The 20,133-nt window shown below is 38.7% G+C and overlaps 1 protein-coding gene across 3 annotated transcripts in view; it reads right to left on the bottom strand.

The window, feature by feature from the left end:
- Nucleotides 1-20,133, bottom strand: part of grid2 (glutamate receptor, ionotropic, delta 2) — a 507,657-nt gene that overhangs the window by 67,671 nt on the left and 419,853 nt on the right. For all 3 annotated transcript variants that reach the window (XM_006789768.2, XM_006789769.2, XM_006789770.2), the window contains exons 12-13: nt 8,486-8,624; nt 657-852 (exon numbers count right to left, since the gene is read on the bottom strand). In XM_006789768.2, the coding sequence (XP_006789831.1) occupies nt 657-852; nt 8,486-8,624 (335 nt within the window). The remainder of the gene's footprint in view (nt 1-656; nt 853-8,485; nt 8,625-20,133) is intronic.

Here is a 20,133-nt window from a genome sequence, read left to right as displayed (position 1 = left end):
GGAACTAGATGGTACCACTGACATCAGTATAAAATAGTTTTATGATGACAATGGTTTCAAAGGCGAACACTCAGAAAAACTTTGCACTATTTTTTTTTTCTCACACTTCACCACTTCACTTCACCAGGGGACTCACGACATTTCTTTTAATTTGACACCCATCTGTATGTTTTTAAAGTGAACAGTAAAAGCTGATTTAGAAGTACTCAAATCCCCCTAATCCTCTAATCCTTGCTATTTTTTTATATTGTCGAAGAGATATTTAACACCACCGGCAAACTGTAACTTGAATTATAACATAATCCAAAAAATATGTTCGTGCAGATATGTCACAAAGAATATATAATATATGAATAAAATCCTCTCCTCTGAGGTAGATGTCATTTTGCCCTTCAGGGAAGTTCACTCTACAACCAATTTTTTGGTATGTATGTTCTCAAAAATGACAGGATCAAATTATAGCAAATTATGTTTCCAATGTGTTCTGAGTAACAAATAATTGCACTGATGCTGCTGCCCTTCTCCACCTGTCCTGTTCATTCAAACCCTATCAGGGGAATGACTCGACTCCGGTGTTTATTTCATTAACCACAATCATTTTGTGTGTGCCAAAGTTTAATTAACCAAAAAAATAAATAAAAAATGAAAAGACGTACCTTGCGAATGCCTTCTTTTGACTCCTCAACGTTATTATCGCCTCCTCCTGTGCGGTTAATCATCCGCCACATTTGGGAGTACATGGGATCCCTTTCAAAGGGGTTCATTGCCTTGGAGCGCACCTGGTCATAAACTGCAGAGTCCAACACTGTACCGTAAGGCAACTCTGTCTGCTTGGATAAGTCTTGCAGAGACCTACAGAGACACAGGTGGTGAAAAGGGTTAATATTCACATCATCTTCATTCATCTATCAACTGTAAAAAAAAGGCTGAGCCTGAAAGATCCTTCACCTGTATTGATACACATTTGATCCTTGCTGACTGTAGATGTAGTACTTTTTAACAGCATCACTCTTGTTCTACTAGTGCTCGTAATAATAGCAGACACTATGATTTCATTTGATACTTTCTGGGTAATTCTTCTGTAAAATGCTTTTCCAAATGACGGTGGTATTAAAATCACAGAAACGATCAGACCCCAGGTTAACTGCACTTTAGCAAAACACTGGTTTCAGCTTTCTATTCACTCACTTCACATTACAAGATTACCACACAGCTCGGTCTGCACTTTTACATATACGGTAAATTTATGATGGAATCAGCCTAACATGAAACCCCTATTACAAAGCATATAACTATATCTGGCTGAAAGCAGAAAACACCTAAATCAACTATTCATTAACTGACTATATTAAATCCTAACTTTGAAGCTATGGGCTTGGCTCTACAAGACATGGTGAATAATCAGTCTTTTGTTGCTGTCTTGGTAATTACCCATGATACCTAAGAAGGGCTGGAAAGGGGAGATTTTGGATGGTACAAATTGAGTATAAACGGAGTGGCCAGCTGTACTGTGGTTCAGACACTCACCTAGCCATTAATTTTTCTAAGGACCAAAAGCAGGAGTTGGCAGCAACATTTAATTGACATTCAGGATTTATTTTAAAAAAGGAAACTGGCCACGACAAATGGGTATGAAAAGATGTGGCTGGAAACCAGTTTCAACAGTAGAACTAATAAGACGGCTAGGATAACCACATACTTGAGATTTCTAGAACTACACCAAGAAAATGGAAACACTCATAAAGAACTGAAAAACACAAACACACATACAAGTTTCTCTTCCTTTCTCCTTCGTTCCACCTCTCACCCATAAATTGTCACCTCTGGGGGAATACACAAGCTATTGTTAATTATAACGCAACGGTGCTTGGGTTGCCTTTCAAAGAGTTTGGCCGCTGAGAAATGTAATGGAGAACCATTACGAGAACTAATTACTGTTTGTTTGTTGAATGGTTGCTACATACCACCCATGGATTTGAGAGACAAACGTTTGGGAAACAAAACATGCACACAAAAACACTCAACATGTCCTGCTTAATGAAGAACAACAAGTATATATTATCTTACTTCATTAATTCAGTTGTAATACAGTACACCCACGAAGCAGACTTACAATGGGCACAAATATAAGTAGCTACTGCTTGCAATATTACTACACTGTTCATTTTGATAAATACACACCCACACAGACACGCACACGTGTGAAATAATATGGAAGGGACAGCTCTTGCGCTTCCCCCTTGGCTCTAGCCCTCCTCAAATATCTCGCTGACCCATTCTAAAGAAAGAAAAAATCCTTTGAAGATTTTAATGAACTTTGCCATGAACATGAATCTTTTATTTCCGCCAATTAATCTTTGGCCTAAATAATCTCCCCTCCCCACCGCTCCCCCGTGAATATGCACGCCTGTCAGCACACTCTTTGACCGGGATTCCCCCTTTGTGAATTGCTTTCATTGCATAGTAACTCTAAGCTTGTTCTTTAATGGTGCGTGTGCAGGAGACAGAGAGAAAGAATCATGCATTAGCTCTGCATTACTTTAGACCAAAGTTCATTTGAAAGAAACCCCCCAAAAACAGATAAAAATGGTTTGTGTTGGTTTCACTGACTATTTTGATTAATAATGAAACATTGCAAGGATAGTATCCAGCATACAACTGAAATTTATGTTTAAAGAAAATACAGATCTCATATGATTTACCCTTTTTTGAACAACCACTGCACATTTTTCAACACAAAACCTTAAAATTTAAAATGTGTGTAATTGTGTGGTTCACAAAGTCTAAAAATACTGGCGGCGGCCAGTGGTACCCCTCAGCCTCCTAGTAGATACACCTATGGTATAGATTCCAAAATCCTTGTTCTCAAGTTATCACATTCAGAATATTTTCAAAGAATTTAAATAAAAAACCTCTCTTGACATGTCTAGATGACATTAAAGCTTGGTTGGCTCTAAACTTTTTAAATTTTAATGAAAAGAAAACAGAAATGTTGGTGTTTGGATCCAGTGGTCCCTGTGAGTCCTCCTCTGTTGTTTTAGGATCCCTGGAAGTCTATTTTTTAACCTGTTGTTACTGACCTTGGTTTTAAGTTGGACAGTGATTTTAAATTGGACAACCAAATCATAGCAGTGGTGAAGTCCAGTTTTTATCATTTAAGGCGACTGGCAAGAGTAAAATCTTTTCTTTCGAGGCAGCACCTTGAAACAGTGATCCATGCTTTTATTTCTTCCCGCCTGGGCTACTGTAACTCACTTTATGTGGGGGTCAGTCAGTCATTGCTCTCACGTCTGCAGCTGGTTCAAAATGCGGCTGCATGACTCCTAACAGGAACTTGAAAAAGAGAGCATATAACCCCCGTGCTAGCCTCTCTGCACTGGCTGCCTGTGTCTTTTAGAGTTAATTTTAAAATTCTTATGTTTGTTTTTAAAGGCCTTCACAGTTTTGCACCGCCTTACCTCTCTGAGCTTCTTCATCCCCACATACCCTGTCGGTCTCTCAGGTCAGCTGACCAGCTGCTCCTGGAGGTACCGAGATCCAGGAGGAAGCTCAGAGGGGACAGGGCCTTCTCTATTGTAGGTCCAAAATGATGGAATAATTTGCCCATGCACGTTAGAGAGGCCCCTTCACTGTCCACTTTTAAATCACGTCTTAAAACCCACTTTTATTCCTTGGCTTTTAACCTCAGTGAGACTTAGTTTCTCTTTTAATTGAAGTAGTTAGTAGAAGTAGTAATTAATGATTTCACTCTTCTTTTATTTGGTTTTTACTTATATCTCATGTAATTTTATTTTACAGTTCCAATGTACAGCACTTTGTGTCAGCTGTGGTTGTTTTAAAGTGCTTTATAAATAAAGTTGATGATGATGATGATGATGATGATGATGAATTTGACCTTGAGGTCAAGGTCACTGAGATTCAAAGTCATACTAGATTTTTAGTATATACACTTTTCATATCAACTTCAAAATCCTACGTGACTTACTTCTTGAGTTATGGTTTGAGTGGAAGGGTGGCTGTGTGGGATGGCATTAACAGAGAACGGATCAAAAAGCAGCCAACATTCAAAGAAGAGTTTTGGACAGTCATTAAAAAAGCCGGGAGATCTATTCATGAAGAATACTTTTAAAAAATTAGATGAAAGCATAGTGGTCAAACCAAAATCTGTAAACGTAAGAAGTATCTATAACTCTTATTTTAATGTATTTTTTTTCTTTAAACACTATTAAATTCCTCAAATTCTTTTACTATTGTGTGGGTGTCTCATGGAAAAATGCCCATATGCATTATGTGTTTAACTGTCTTTCTGTGAGTGTTTTATGTGAAATTAATTTCTGTGTGTGTGTCTGTGGATCTGTGTGTCCACAAAATTGTGTTCCTGTCCTGTGTATGCTAGCTCATTTTGCAACCAATTATATTACCCCTAAGCAGCTCAATGAGCAAGTAAATGGAGTGAACAGCAGCTGAATGTTTTGCGTGACAAATAGCAAATATGTGTGTGTGTGTGTGTGTGTGTGTGTGTGTGTGTGTGTGTGTGTGTGTGTGTGTGTGTGTCTGTGTGTCTGTGTGTCTGTGTGACGGGGTGAGAGAATGATTTAAAGACTGAATAGCTAGACAGGGTCCCTTTTAATAGCAGGTTAATCTGAATATGTGCAGGAATAATTAACGTGTGCATAGCTTTGTTTCTGCATATTTGGTCACCTGGTCATCTTTGCTAAAAGCTTCTGTCAATAAAGATCATCAGCTCCAAAAACTCTAATTTTGGTGCTAATTTGGCCTAAATGAACTTGAAAGGACATAGATGATCGTGGCTACACGGTTTTGTAGGAGACTGAATCTGTAAATGTAGAAGCCTTTATCAGAAACACATTAACCGCTAACTATACTGTGCACGGGAATAGGCAATCGATACTCGGACTGAAGTCAGCTGAAGTGGCAGTGGTTCCAGCTGTGGCACATTTGGTTAGCTAAATTGAAAATCATTATTGTTTCATAATTTAAAAATCCCAGAAGATCTGTGTGGCCATTTGAGTCTCTATGTTTTGATCAGATCATCAATATCATTGAAGTGCTGGTGCAGCATGCAATATTTTGTATTCCTGTTCATTTTTCAGGGACACCGATGTCAGAAGCAGAATGAACGTACAAGCCAAGTCACAGCAGATCAAATCAGATTTCATATCATGCATTTCTTACTTAAGCTTTACGTAATCTAATCAATATCTGCCAGTGGACAATGTGCTGCTTTATCTGATTACCAAGAATGCAACAGCCGCCAAAGAGTCACCTGTAACTATAAAGCCAGCAGACATATTCACACAAGCAAGTGTGAAATGACCTGATTGACTTTATTGGCAATCTTTATCAACCATAAAATATGTCTCCTCCTGTATGAGGTTGGACCAGGAAAGAAGTGCTTTATCCTCAAACACTCCATCCACCTTTTAGTCTTCCCATCCTAACCAATTCTTCCGCTCCATCTATTCTCTCTGTTCGCTCTGCTGTCTCTCACCTCACTTTTACCCCTGAAAAATAAATTCCCCACTCTGACTCATCACCACTACCAAAACCCTTCATCATGCTTCCTTCCGCTCCTCTTCTCTCTCTGTTTCCTTCTCCATCTCTAACCTTTGCCTCTTTACTTCCGTTTTCTCCATCTCATCTTTCCTTCCACACACTTGCGCTCTTCATTTCCACTTTATAATGCTTATTCCCCTTTTGTCTCTCCCTTCATACATTCCTCTCTAGCACCCTCTCTTTGCTACTCTCCACTGCCATCTCTCACTGTTTTCCTAAAGGATTCACACTGAAATTGAGGGAAAACATCCAAGCGTGAAATAGTCCAGAGAGAGTTCTGAGCGTTCACTTGTTATTTCATTTTCAGGATGAAACAAGGGCATTAATACTTAAAAATCCTGTCTGTCCTGATAGGAGACACTAAGGAGAGGAATGCCTCCATTCTTCCCCCGACCTTCTCTTCCTTTCTTGCCCATGTGTGCGCTCTTTTGCTCTTTTCCATACTAACTAATTTGCTCTCTCAATCACACAAATGCATTCAATCTAATTCCATCTGCATAATATGTTAATCAAGGATTATCAAATAAAAGTGCATGCTAATCACAACATCACAGACTGCTATTTGTTTCTGCATGGCTACATTTCTCATCTCTCCATTGAGATTTTGTTACACTTTACAATTACTCTCAGTTTATTTTAGGAATGTTCCATCTCACTACTTATCCCCAAAACCCATCTTTGGAGGCCTTGGGCCATGTGGGTGCTGCTGTTTAGTTGGTAATTATGGCACTAATGACCCAAGAAGAGTCAACACACTAAAGATAATGCATTAAAATTTATGGAAATCCTTAATTAGCTCAATGTATGCTGAATGAGGCAGCAAACTGAGAGCCACTCATTAATGACAGCAAAGTGAAAAACAAACAAACAAAAAGCAATTGAGGACAGACAAAAGAAAGAAAGAAAGAAACTGTAGATTGACACATTTTACAAGAGGCTGGGCGGAAGGACGTAGAACAAAGAAGAAAAAACAACAGCATGAATGAGGGGCGCAGTGTGACCAAAGTAAACTAAAGGAAAGGTCTTCTAAACACATAAAAGAGAATGACAGAGAAACAAACTGACAGAACCAAATTAAGAAACAGATAGTTGTGAGATTTAGAGAAATAAATGTTGTTTATTCCAAAGCCAAGCACAATTAACTGTGGCACTGCCGGGCATAGCGGATGCTTCGGCATGCTGATTAGTCCAATGAGAGATGAGCGTTTCCTAGTGCCACCAGGAGAGAAGCAGGCAAACATATTATCACAAGGATAGATAAACAGAGGGCACAGCGCTTCAGGAAATGTCTGTGTGTGTGTGCGTGTTTGTGTGTGTGCAATGAACGTAGGCAGCTTTTCTAGTTGCCTTGATACCTAGGCAAAAAAAAAAAATACATTGCAAAAACACTTTTAAAAACAATTTCAACATACTTTGACTGTTTCTCTAACTCTCTTTGCCATTTTTTCTTCCTACCTTGATCAGTAGAACACACACGGACACACAAACACACACATATGTGAGACAGATAATATAATGGAGGACTGAGCTTGAGAAAAGAAAGGGTAAAGAATTAACTGCGCGTGTGTGTAAGTAATCTGCATGCGCATGCATGCTTGTGTGTTGCCGGGTTTCAGCACACTGAAGGCGCATGCAGTGTGTGTCTGTGTGTTAGGCACGATTTGTCATGTATACTTGTATACTTATACAGAAAGATGTGTGCATGGTGTCATGCAATCATAACTGAAAGCACACATTTATACAAATGCACTATATGTATATATGTAGTTTTTGCCTTGGGCTCATCTTTCTTTGCAGTACAGAGGTTGTGCATCTATTTAGATGTGCTGTGCAGTTTTAAATAGAGTTAAATGAGTCGTAAAGAGGTTACAAATGTGTATGATATGATCCACAGGCATAAACCAGATTTATAAATGTGTAAAACAATTCATCTGTGTGTAACTCTGAGTACTTACAAATGCATGCACCAATCTACACATGGATACAAAGCAATTTGAACATACCTAACATTATTTTAAAAATTCATGTGTCGAAACCTGAACAAACAGCGATCCTTTACAACACAATATTTTCAAGCTCAAGTTTTCCATGTAACCAGTCTGATCACTTTCACTTTTAAAAAGCTTCCCGTGCATGCAAATATCTAAAAATATTTGCAATTTTCTTTTCGCTCACTTACAGATAAATCAAATATGTGCGCACCAGTCGCCTGATATGCACAAATCACAACACATGTGCTCTGGGGTTTTGAGGCTCTTAGTCTTTGCACACTGCCAGCTTGGCACAGATCCACAAATCTAAGCTGCGTTCAAGTGCTAGTGGAAAACTAGGACATTCAAGCCTCCTTTGTATTCCTGGGTTATTTCAAGGAAAACAGATGTTTCACATTTGTGCATCTGCACCAAACTGATAGTGTGAAAAGAGTCTCAAAACCCCAGCACCCTGCGAGCACATGTGGCATGATGATCAGGTGACTGGTGCACACGTATTTCCGGATATTTGAATGAACAGAAAGTCACAACTATTTTTAGACAGTTGCAGGGGAACCTTTTTGAAAGTGAAAATGAAAAGATTTGTGAAGCTGGACTTACAGATTAGTGTGTAAATGATCCGTATTTATGCAGGTTTTAGCCCTATGCATTTGTGTTGTATGTGTTCAAACTGCTCTATGTTTGGACTGGAGTATGCAATTGTGGATACCCAAAATTACACACAAAATGTTCAATACACATTTGTAACTCTTTTGAGAATCATTTAACTCCATAGGTTTAAATATACCTAAATATGACAACAATAAGGATACAATAAAGGTGGCAGTTTTTACTTGAAAACATTTAAATCAATATATCAGTCAGTATGGTAGCTACGACTAAAAACAGTAGGTGAAAAAAATTAGTTGAATACTTACTGTATAGAATTCTCTATACGGGTGATTGTGAGGAAAGCTGCTAGATTGGCAGTATATGAGGATATGACAATTAGAGCAAACATCCACCAAACCCCCATCATCATCCTTGTAGCTAGGGTGGTGTAAGGCACCTCTCCACCTGCAACAAAAGTAAGAAAACAAAAGAGAGAAAAAAAGAGAGTCAAAATCACGGTATAAGAAAAAAAAAAGCAGCTCTTTGCTGCGGGAGAAAAAGCTGTGAAAACAGCAAAGCACATCCTGAACGATTATCATTGGATTAACAGGATTTGATCTGATGCTTTGGCATAGATCTGATCTTCACATGGTCGGATCAACTGCAAGAAATTGCTGTGAACTGGAAAACATCAAAATAACAAATTCCAAATCACTGCGATAAGAAAATCTTTGATATATGAAAACCAGTTTATAAATAATCATATATTAAGTAACATTTGAAATCTTAGGTCTTAGCAAGCATCGGGTGATCAGAGGTGTCTTCCATTGTCTCGTGATGTTTTAATACACTTTAAATAACTAAGAACTAAAAAAAACTATTTGGATGCACGTTTAAAAAAAACGGTAACCTGCTTTTTGCAATAAATACTGTTGAAAAGATGTGATGAATGCGTACAAAATGCTTGTCAGGCTTTCCCATTAAGATGCTGCCGGGAACACATTACAATGAAAAGTGGCTTGTCTGTCTTCAAATATAAAATCGCTTTATCCTCCTCTTGTGTTATAAACAGCTTTTCTGGCCTTGTCCTCTGAAATCTTGTTCTGCAACAGTAAAACACAAACTGGCTCCGCTTTATATGTTTTTCAAGAAAGGTTGTCATTCCAAATATAGCCCTCAAAAAACATGAAAACCAAAAAACAAAAGAGAGAGAGACAGAGAGAGGGAATCTATTTGTTTGTGTACTAACCAGTGCAGAAAACGGGACACATTTATCTTTGGCTCTTCCATTCTTCTCAGGTAGCTGTGTGGGGTAGCCTTTCTATTCATACCCACACACTTGCTTACTGACGACAGTGTTTTTGCATACATTTACTGTAGCTATGCAGTAAATGTATGTTTTTATACCTGTGGTGATCACGGTTACATCAGCACAGACCAGCCAACGCTCTCATGTCTCCCACTTCCCTTAGCCCAGCCTCAATAATATATCTGACACCCACATAATCTCTTTCTCCCTTTATCTCACCACCTTCTCTATATCCACTGGATTCTTTTTTTTTCCATCTTCCCTTCCTGTATACCCTTTTATTTATTTTAAACGTACTATCTCTTTTTCCCTCTACATGTTTTCTGTTATCCTTCTTTGCATGATTTGCTGTTGACACCAGGTTTTAGCACAAGCCCGAAGGCATTATAACGTATACTGTATGGATGACATGGCATTGTGAATTATGTCTTTAAAATGTTTCAATCTTTCATGGCTCTTGACTTTTTTCAGTAAATGGTCACACATAAAGTGGTTGTGTAATAATTTTAATTTTTTATCAGGTAACCTGAAGAAAAGTATGTGTCACTGTAATTACATAACAGCTATTTTTTTTTATGAAAAATAAACTTTATAATGAAATGATCGAAATAATAAGCCAACACAGTATTCCTAAGAAATCACTGTGCATGGAAATGTGCGTGGGAAGATGAGATGAATCATTTTCATGAATGAAAGCAACCAGCAGGCAGAGATGCTTTTTGGTGCCAAAAAACGTCCGAGTATATGCCTGAGCGTGACTGCAGTATCTTGGACTTCAATAGCTTCTAAAACATGACCTTTGTGAATCGTTCCAGCTGCAGAAGGTATTTGGGGATTTAGGGTTTCACACTGGCAATATCCACGGAGGACCGATTAATTCACTGAAAAAAAAAGCCCTTGTCCAGTCTCAGAACAATTTTTATGTTGATTTCTGGCGGCACAAGTGACTTTTATAAAATATTAATGTAGCTGGCGAGTTTAGACATCCAAGTGTCACAAGATTTTGAGCTTGGAATCAAATCACGTAGAGCAGATTTTTAGAAAAGGTCATTTTGTTTCCTAGTCTTTATATGGATATCTATATATATCTATATATATACATACACATATATATGTGTGTGTGTGTGTGTGTGTGTGTGTATGTGTTAATATTACAGAAACTTTAAGCTTATTTGACCATAAGGCGAGCATTGATTTAAAAGCTCAAAAATGTGAGCTAATCTCTATCCCACTCTCTTAACAGCTATAAACCTATAATACCTTTACACTTAGACACTTTTAGTGTCTCATTATCTCATCCTAAATGTGAGTGGTCAAAAAGCATATATGATTTTATTGAGCAACATGTCACTGTTCACCTTTCACACGTCACCAACTACCGTCAGAGATTTTAATGATCTATAGCTCACATAAGTTAAAAAAACAAACAAACCCTGAATCCTCAGGGAAAGATGATCAGGACAACACTTTTGAAATTTAGACTCACTGGTCACTTTGTTAGGGACATCTGTTCAAGTGCTCATTAACGCACATATCTAATCAGCAGCAACTCAATGCACTTATCGAAATAGGTCACCTGCTGTTTAAACCAAGAAAGGTAATTTAAGTGACTTTTAACACGCCATCGTTGGTGGTGCCAGATGGGCTGGGCTGGACTGAGTATTTCAGTATTTCGCTGATCTACTGGAATTTTCCCACACGACCATCTCTAGGGTTTACAAAGAATGGTCAAAAAAAGACAAAATATCCAGTGAGCAGCAGATATTTGGGTGAAAATGCCTTGTTGAGGTCAAAGGATAAAGTTAAAACTTTTTGATGGACAACAGAAACTCAAATAACCACTAGCTACAAACAAAGGCATGTAGAAGAGCATCTCTGAGCACACAACACGTCAAACCTTGAAGCAGATAGACTATAGCAGAAGACCACACTGGGTGGATCTTCTGTAAGCTAAGGACAGGAAACCGAGGCTACAGTTTACATGGGGTCACCAAAACTGGACAGTAGAAGATTCTAAAAGCATTGCCTGGTCTGCTGCAAAACTCAGAGAGAAGGATGGTAGGATCAAAATTTGACATAAACAATCTGAAAGTATCCATTCTGCATTATATCAACAGTTCATGGCTGTTTAATTCTTGAAGAATTAAGGCAGTTCAGAAGATAAAAGTGGATCCAATTTAGTACTAGCAAGCCTCACTAGACTAAGGGGTTTATTTATTAACTAAATTTACCCGACTTTAGATATGTGCAAACTAGTGTATTGTAAAAGTGTATAGTTCTATAAAATCCAGTACTAAAGTATATTGTACCAAGAGAAGCATCATTTATAGTGAGTGCTCTCAAAACCATATTTCATAGTGGGGGAAAGACTTAGATGGATGTTACCATTTAGTATTGAAACAGCAGTCAGCAAAGGCTCCAAGTGAGTGAGTGGTTGTGTCAGGTTTCATGGGCACATATACAGGCATTAAGCATGTACGGCACCTTTTATATCATTTTAAAATACACCTTTTATCCTGTTTCATCAGAAAATGGGGTCTGAGGAAAAATGACAAAAAATTTTGTGCGTTATTAGAGGTTCACGACTAAGCAGCTATCTCAAAGGATAGTGTGAAGTCAGCATGACATTTCAAACACAGACTTTCTGAACAGAGTACATGTATCTCAGAATCAAAATGATTCAGATTGACTGGTAGAAGGTGACAGCTGGGTTAACTCATTCTATACAGATACAAGACTAATAATGTTATCGTTCTTCTTCGGGGTTCCTTTAACTAAGCTAATCAAGACTACTAAAATAAATCATAGTAATCTTCTGTCTAGGATTCAGAGATTCTTTTCTGAAAGAACTTTTAAGTTTTCCTGTGGTTGAACTCCTGAAAAACTTTTTTTAAAGGTAGGAGTGTATGGGTGTCTCAGTTTGCACACGTAAGGATCCTAAGAGAAGCATAGCTGCCATGAAGCAGCTTTTGCAAATACAGCTCGGCGGCTTCAAACGCACCCCGTTGTGTCCCCTCGATATAGCTCTCCATTCTTACCCCCATGTTTCTCCTGCTACTCCTCTTATTCTCGGCTGTGACTCGTGTAGCTCTGGGCAAACAGGATTACTTTATTTCTTCCTACACATCTCAAAACTAGGAATTAAAACTGAAACTTAATTTAAAGAGGCATACTAAGGATGCTGCAGTTCTTCAAATTACTCTATGAACCGTGTGGCTGTCTTTCACGTTTTAATGTATTTTTCCCTAACTTTCAGGTTTCCATTAGCCTGATGCTAAGTGCTGCTTTCTGTCTTTTTTGATTGAAAGAGTAATTGGATTGCTGGATATCTACATAATTGATTAGTTAATAAGATAGCTGCCCCTTGGCCGTGTAACTGACCGACTGATTAACTTGCAATTTTGCTGGCTAAAAGACCCCTTGGCATTTCATTTTCCCATCTTTTTTTTTTTTTTTGCCACTTCATAATCTAATTTTGTTTGCCTGAACAGACTGATGTTTTTGGGTATTATTGGACAAAAAGAAGAAGAAGCCCTTCAGAATATTGTAGTGCAACATAACTTTCCCAACCCTCTAGACTGTTGAGAAAAAAACAGCCCTTGATTGGATATTTTGTAACCTGACACTCCAGATGGTTTGGTAAACACAGAACCATCTGGGAAGTTGTCCTTGGAAACTTCTTGGAAAAGGGCAGGGACTTTCAGAAATTTATTTGGCATGAGTTTGGATGAAGCATATGCATACAACCAAGAACAATGACACATCTTTAAACAGTCAGATAATTAAACAATAGAGTTTGGCAGCAAAAACATTTATGTTATAAGTCTGTTTTTTGTTTTTTGTTTTTTAATCTTCACCGGGAAAATAAAAGACAACAGGAAGCAGTTTCATCCAAAATACTTGGCACATGATTGGTTGACCCCTGAACTTGTTGTCCAACACTGTGAATTTATTAGCCCATAACTCCTCATAGGTCTGATGACTCATCCACAGCAATCATAGTGGAGCTACAAATTCAAGGAAAAACTCTGGCCAGGCAAACCAGATCAGTTGAGTATTATAAAGTATTAGTAATAGTGTCCAAAAGTTGATTCTGTTCATCTGGACGTAGCGTTTTGTGGGAGAAACGTTTCGTCACTCATAAAGTAACTTCTTCAGTCTCAGCTGACTGCAGGTTTCCCCAATCTTATAAACAGGACATTTGCATAATGACTGAAACCAGCCCACTGAAGGAACAATGGGCTGGGAGGTCAGTTCCTTAATCTTAATTATGCAAATTCTCATGACCATTGATCAACAACCACTGACCAAAACCCAGTGATCAATGACCACTGATCAATGGCCATGAGTACCATTCACAGAGAGTTGGGGAATGGCTGCAATCACAGCATTGTAAGATGGCAAAAGATGTACCCTTAGGCCCCCGCCTCGATTCAGAGATGGTCTTTCCCTTTTCACATAAATGGCCTCCTTGACTTTGCGCTCAAACCAGCGTTCCTCCCTGTCCAGGATGTGTACATCCTCATCCTTGAAAGAGTGTCCACTGACCCGTAGGTGTAAATAGACTGCAGAGTCCTGGCCTGACGAGGTAGCTCTTCTGTGTTGTGCCATCTGCTTTGCCAGAGGTTGTTTGGTTTCCCCAATGTATAAATCCTGGCAATCCTCCTGGCACTTAACAGCGTAACTATGTTACTCTGTTTGTGTCGGGGGACCCGATCCTTGGGGTGGACCAGTTTTTGGCGCAGCGTGTTTTGGGGTTTAAAAGCCACAGAGACCCGGTGTTTAGAAAAAATGCATCTCAACTGCTCCGATACTCCTGACACATATGGGATCACTACAGGTTTTCGCCTGGGCAGCGGTTGTCATTCTCTCCTGGATCGGCTGGAGCTTTCTTTAGGTGCCTTTCCAGCTTTGACAAAAGTCCAGCTGGGATAACCACATTTACTCAGGGCCTTCTTGATGTGATGTTCTTCTGCCTCCCTGGCGATGGTGTTCGCTCTGTGTTGTAGCGTCCAATGACACCTAGTTTGTGCTCCAGTGGATGATGAGAGTCAAACCTTAAATACTGATCCGTATGTGTAGGTTTACGGTACACGTCAGCTTTTAGATGTCCCCCATTACTGATGGAAATCTCACAGTCTAAGAAGGCTAACCTGCCACTTTTCATATCCTCCCTGGTGAATTTGATGTGTCGGTCCACCGAGTGAAACATTTCTCCCACAAAACGCTACGTCCAGATGAACAGAATCAACTTTTGGAGATTTACCTGGGTGATTGAGAATGCAACAAGATATTAGTGAGAGTGAAAATGTCCACAATAAAAGTTTGACATTGTGGTGTGAGCTATGTAAAGCCCACCTTTAAGCAGATAACACACTTTTTTGTGGATCTTAATACATTCTGTCTCTCAACTTGCAACGTCTTGCTCTTTTACTGAAATATCTAAAACTTCAGGCACACAGCTCAGAGACCAGTTGGCAACTGCTGGTTTCTAGTAAAGAAAGTGCATTCCCCAACATGTTACAAGTCATTGCTGATGCTGGCTGTTGACTGGTGAAAGGGGTTGCAGACTCCTTTTGACTCCTTTGGATCACCCACAGTTTGCATGGAAGATGTCTGCTCACCATTTCTCTCTGAACTACAATAAAACTTGATGATGACTTGATGAAACCAGAAACAGAGGACATTCACCTTGAAAGTAAAAGCTGAACCTTTTGAAATGTGTTGGTTGCAGTATTAAGGCACAACTTTTACTTCTATTTTGCACTGCTTTTCAAAGATTCACTACCACTTGGAAAGTAGCACCAACCATCTCCACCAACCACTCCCAACCTGTTGAGTGAATACACATGTTTCCCTCATTAGTGGTTGTTGCCAGTAGGTCAAATCAACTCAGTGTTTAACTGAACTTAAAAAACAGAACGGACCATGTGTCTTTACATTTGATACCTTTAGCATGTATGAACTAATATTAGGATGAGACTCGTGTAGATTTGTTTGTTAAAACTGCCCTTCTGGATATCCCACATTTTTAGGGGTCCTGGCAAAGGAAACCACACACACAAACACACACACTCACTCACACACATCCACTGCTCACACATTAGGGAAGAACATCAAGTGCTTAGATAAATGAGAGCACCGGACATGACCCCCATCCCACAGCCCTGACTCAAATTAATCAGTGAGGATGATGATTAGTCCAAAAAGCCCTTGATCCCGTGTATGATGCTGTAAACTTGATGGGGTGATTTACAGGCCAAGACTTTTTGTTTCAAAAGCAGCCAAAGGTGCAGGACAGTCCTTTTCAGTGACACTCGTAAGACTTAATGAGTCACAGCACCTTAACAAATCAGCTCTTGAATTTTAAATTGAATTTGCACACACAGTTAGCTAAGTAGGTAAGGAAAGCAAGAGATTGTTAAAGATTTTTATGCAAAAATGGCAAGGAGTATTGTGGCATATATGATCAACTAATACAGACGCAGAAGTGATGGCAATTTATATTTAAAAGGTCAAAGGTTAAGTCACGCTACTTGGCCCGTGGACAGTCAGGACATATAGTGCAGCATAACTGGTTGATGAAAGCACACAATGAGTCTTAACGTACTGTAAGCAAATAAAAATCTCAGTGAGGCAATAAAAAGTATTACAGTGGCATTAAACTATTCTCATTAAGCTTCCATATTCTTAATGTTGTCATTTTTAGACATAACAATGGCAGAATAATGAACCAAAGTGAAGTAACACCATTACCGTAAGACATAAGTGATGCATTTGTCTGTTCTTTAGTCTGAAAAGTAAAGAACCTGTAATTGAAAGTGCAACCTGAGGTCAGGGGAAACAACATGCTCTCTGCTCTATGTACAGGTGTTTTGTAAATACTTGCAGTAAAGCAGCCTAATAGAGAGATTTATCTTCTCTGTCGGGAAAAAAGCCACATTTCAGAGTAAATGAGACAAAGAGGTCAACCGCTAGAAGACGACGCTGGACAAATTGATGATAAGGACCAGCTCCGTTACTGTGCATGGTCCATATCGACAGTCTACTCTCTGCTCTTTTACTGCATGCTGTCAGTGTAAACAAGCTCCTTCAAGACACTAGTTTATGGTGCTGGTGCAGTGCGTGTTTGAGATGCCCATTTGCAAAGACTTACTGACCATTAATCTCATCCCATATCATCTTTATCATCATATAGAAAAGAAGTAATGTGTTTTTAAAAAAAAAATCTGTATCTTTCTCCCTTTCCGCAATTTTAGACGATAAGGAATGTCTACACCCGGTGTTGGAAATCAATTTCTCTCAAATGCATCATCAGTTTTTAAAATCTACACTCCTGCTGCCAACCTTTCTGATCCATCTCTTCAAATTTAAAGCATCACACTCTGGTTATTCTTGGATGAAATAAGAGCAGAGTAAGCTAGTTCATTAGAGTATTGTTTTTTTAAATGACTAAAAAAGAGCTAGAGTGTGCTCAGCTGATGTCATCCCCCAGTTGGAATCCATGCAATCTTCCCGTAAGATGATGTAAGGTTCTTTTTAACAACACTTTAGGCATTCACTTTTCATTCTTCCACACTCTCGAAAAATAACAACAGGTTATCTCCATTTAACAAATGAACGTATCAAGTCTTCCACAATCCAGCTTTGCACATATGGCTGTTTCATACCAAACGGACAGTCAAATTTTTGAGCACAGAAAAACACCAAACAGTACCAGTTTTGCTTCATTGCTTGTACATGCGTCAACACTGTCAGAAATATGATAAACTGAGGTTATGATTCTAAAATTCAATCCATCTTTTAAAGTATTTTGAAAAGTTTCAGACTTTCTTTTGTTGTCTAAGTCTTATACAATATCAAATAAATGTCAGTGATCACCCACATCATCAAAAGTCTTGTCATCATGTCACAGAATTCTGCAACAATGTTTCCTCAGACTTTAAAATGAAAGGAAATCTAAAGATTCTTAAATTCTCTAAAAACAAATGTCAAGCATCTCAGTACTTTATAATGAATTACTACATCTTTAGTATGAAATCATCACAATGTCAGCTGAAAGTCACATTAACATGTGGTTACACAAGGTCACACTAAATGATATATATAGTATCATTCAGTATTATTCATTTATAGTACATAAAATATAGTGTTACTTTAACTGAATGAAGCACAGAGGGGAAAAAGTGAAGATGAGAAATACGATGCAAATGTATCACCCTCCCCCAATATGTTAGTTAGAGCCATTTTAAGTGACAAAAAAAAAAAAAAGGAAAAAGGAAAAAAGTGCATCGGAAAAATACTATAATCTCTTAAATCTGCAATTATGAGCTATGTAATTAATACCTTACACCAGCTCCAGGCAGTGTTTATGTGTTTATGCATGGCACTGATTTCTAAAGTCAGGTTCCAACAAAATATCATCAGTATTACCTCCTGAATACCAATGATCTTAAGTGAACTGGATTGCTAGAGAAACTCAAAGACTTACACTAGAGTATCTGACAGTATAAGAACTTGCTCCCAGGGTAGGCTGTAATTTTAGCGCTATTGATTTCCTTTTTGTTGAAGGCAACGAATGCACCAACTTTTCAAGACAAACAAAATCAAAGAACATAAAATCACAAAAAAAGGAATATGCATATGTCTATACACTGTTATTTGTTTGCTTTGAGAGAAATAAACACGTAGATCCAGGAAGGAGGATGAAAACTTGACAGATACAGGTGCTGTTGTTTCCCGCAGGTTTGGCAAACAAAATTATTCTATAAGCCAATTCATCTGCATCACACATTCTTAGTTTTTCTGCCTGCCTCTCTTCTAACATCTTCTCCTTGCCTTTCTGCATCTCTTACTACCTTCCTCCTCTGCTCTTCTCCTCCTTTCCCCATCCTTGTTGACATTCTGCAGTAAAGGTAACTCGAGATGAGTGCAGCTTTGAAGCCAGTCGAGCGGTGGGCACATCCTGAAGGGTTTTATATATGTGTGGCTTTCTTGTAAAGCTTCAAATCTCACCACTGAGCAAGCACCTCCACTGCCTCAGATTATACCCCTCCACCGTCTGATGACTTGCTGGAATCATTATTTATTTTTTTACCATCTATTTCTCCTCTAGCACCTCAATCACTCCCGTCTGACGGTGTCCCAGTGATTATAAACAACTTGGGTAAGACATATTACAGTGCAGGAGCCGGGGTGAAGATGGAAAAAGCGAGAGAATAGAAAAAGGGAGGAGGAGGATGACAGAGTGCATGCATCCCTCCTCCATCACCTCTCCTGCCTTCTGCTTTTCAATCTCTACATTGTACATGTGCCACCTCTAATACCCCTGGCTATAAGCCAAAGCGAAGAGGGATTTTCCATGTGGTTAGCAATTTTTTTTCAAGCCATCAAGTGCAACCATTAAAAAGATCCAGCAGGCTGGTAATGTTGTGGATTTGAGCTGAGATGCACGACGTTTCCGATTCAGGGATGTGCCCCAATGGTGTCTCCCTTCCCTGTACGCTCCCTGAATACGTATAGGAACTTTAAGACATCCTCAAAAATATGGCTGAAGTTTATACACAAGTTCAAATTCACACACACCGAAAAGCAAGGTTTACTAAGCACTTTTAATCTAATACTCTCACAATCTTACCCAAGGACACTTAAACACATGGACTAAACGAGCTGGGGATCGAACCATCGACCTTCCGATGAGCAGACAACTCACTCTTAAACCGCAGCCACCCCCCTGAGCAAATCACACAGTTTAACTTCAGGCTAATTGAAATTACAGTAACTCAACAACAACAAAAAGCTTTTAATAAAGTGAAATTTGAACTGATTGTTAAATGATTGTCATCTAAATTTCTGATTGTGACAGCAAAGTCTTGATTACACTTAGCATAACAAATAGACACCGCAATCAGCAACTTGACAACCAAATTTACATCTCAGAAAATATCCTCCTATGAATGTGCATTTCCGCTGACAAAGTAGGCAGCCCTTGCGTGTGCACATAGTCTCATATGACTCACATTTTTCCAATATCATTTACATAATTATTTCATTTTGCTATTGGACAAGGCCACTATGATAAAATAAAGAATATTGCACCACACAGTCTCAAGCTACAGCATAACATTCAGGTGTGATCTGTGGGCAATGTGAAGCCCAATCTACTGCTCAGAGGTAAGCACTTTAATTACTCGGTAGCACGTTAAACTCACATAATGCAAATAAATCCATATTATTTTGTGATTTGTGATTATTTTTATTGTACTTTAAAGCTACACGTGATGTGAAGGAGAAGCGCTGATATTATGGCAATTGCATCAGAGTTATTAATATTCATGAACGTTATATTAATTTTTTATATTGCTGTGATTCACCTCTGCGGCCGACAAATTGCTCTGGACCCTCCCTCTACTGAAGTGTGCACTCCATACAGACACATGCTGTGTAGTATATACATATGTATAGAATGCACATATTATGTATGTTTGTAGAAGTTAATACAAGACCAAACTGAGCTGGCCAAACATGAATCATCTAAGTTAATTAAAATTAGACCGTTGAGTGCATGTGTTCGTTATATAGATGGTAGACCCATGTTCTAACAGATATCAGAAAAGCAGCATGTGCCATCAAACTGCAACAAATCTTTGCAAGCCATCTGGTTTT

This window comes from Neolamprologus brichardi, chromosome 12 (assembly GCF_056152115.1).
Source record: "Neolamprologus brichardi isolate AB-2024 chromosome 12, ASM5615211v1, whole genome shotgun sequence".
Classification (NCBI taxonomy): domain Eukaryota; kingdom Metazoa; phylum Chordata; class Actinopteri; order Cichliformes; family Cichlidae; genus Neolamprologus; species Neolamprologus brichardi.
This window is presented reverse-complemented; position numbering and strand designations above follow the sequence as displayed.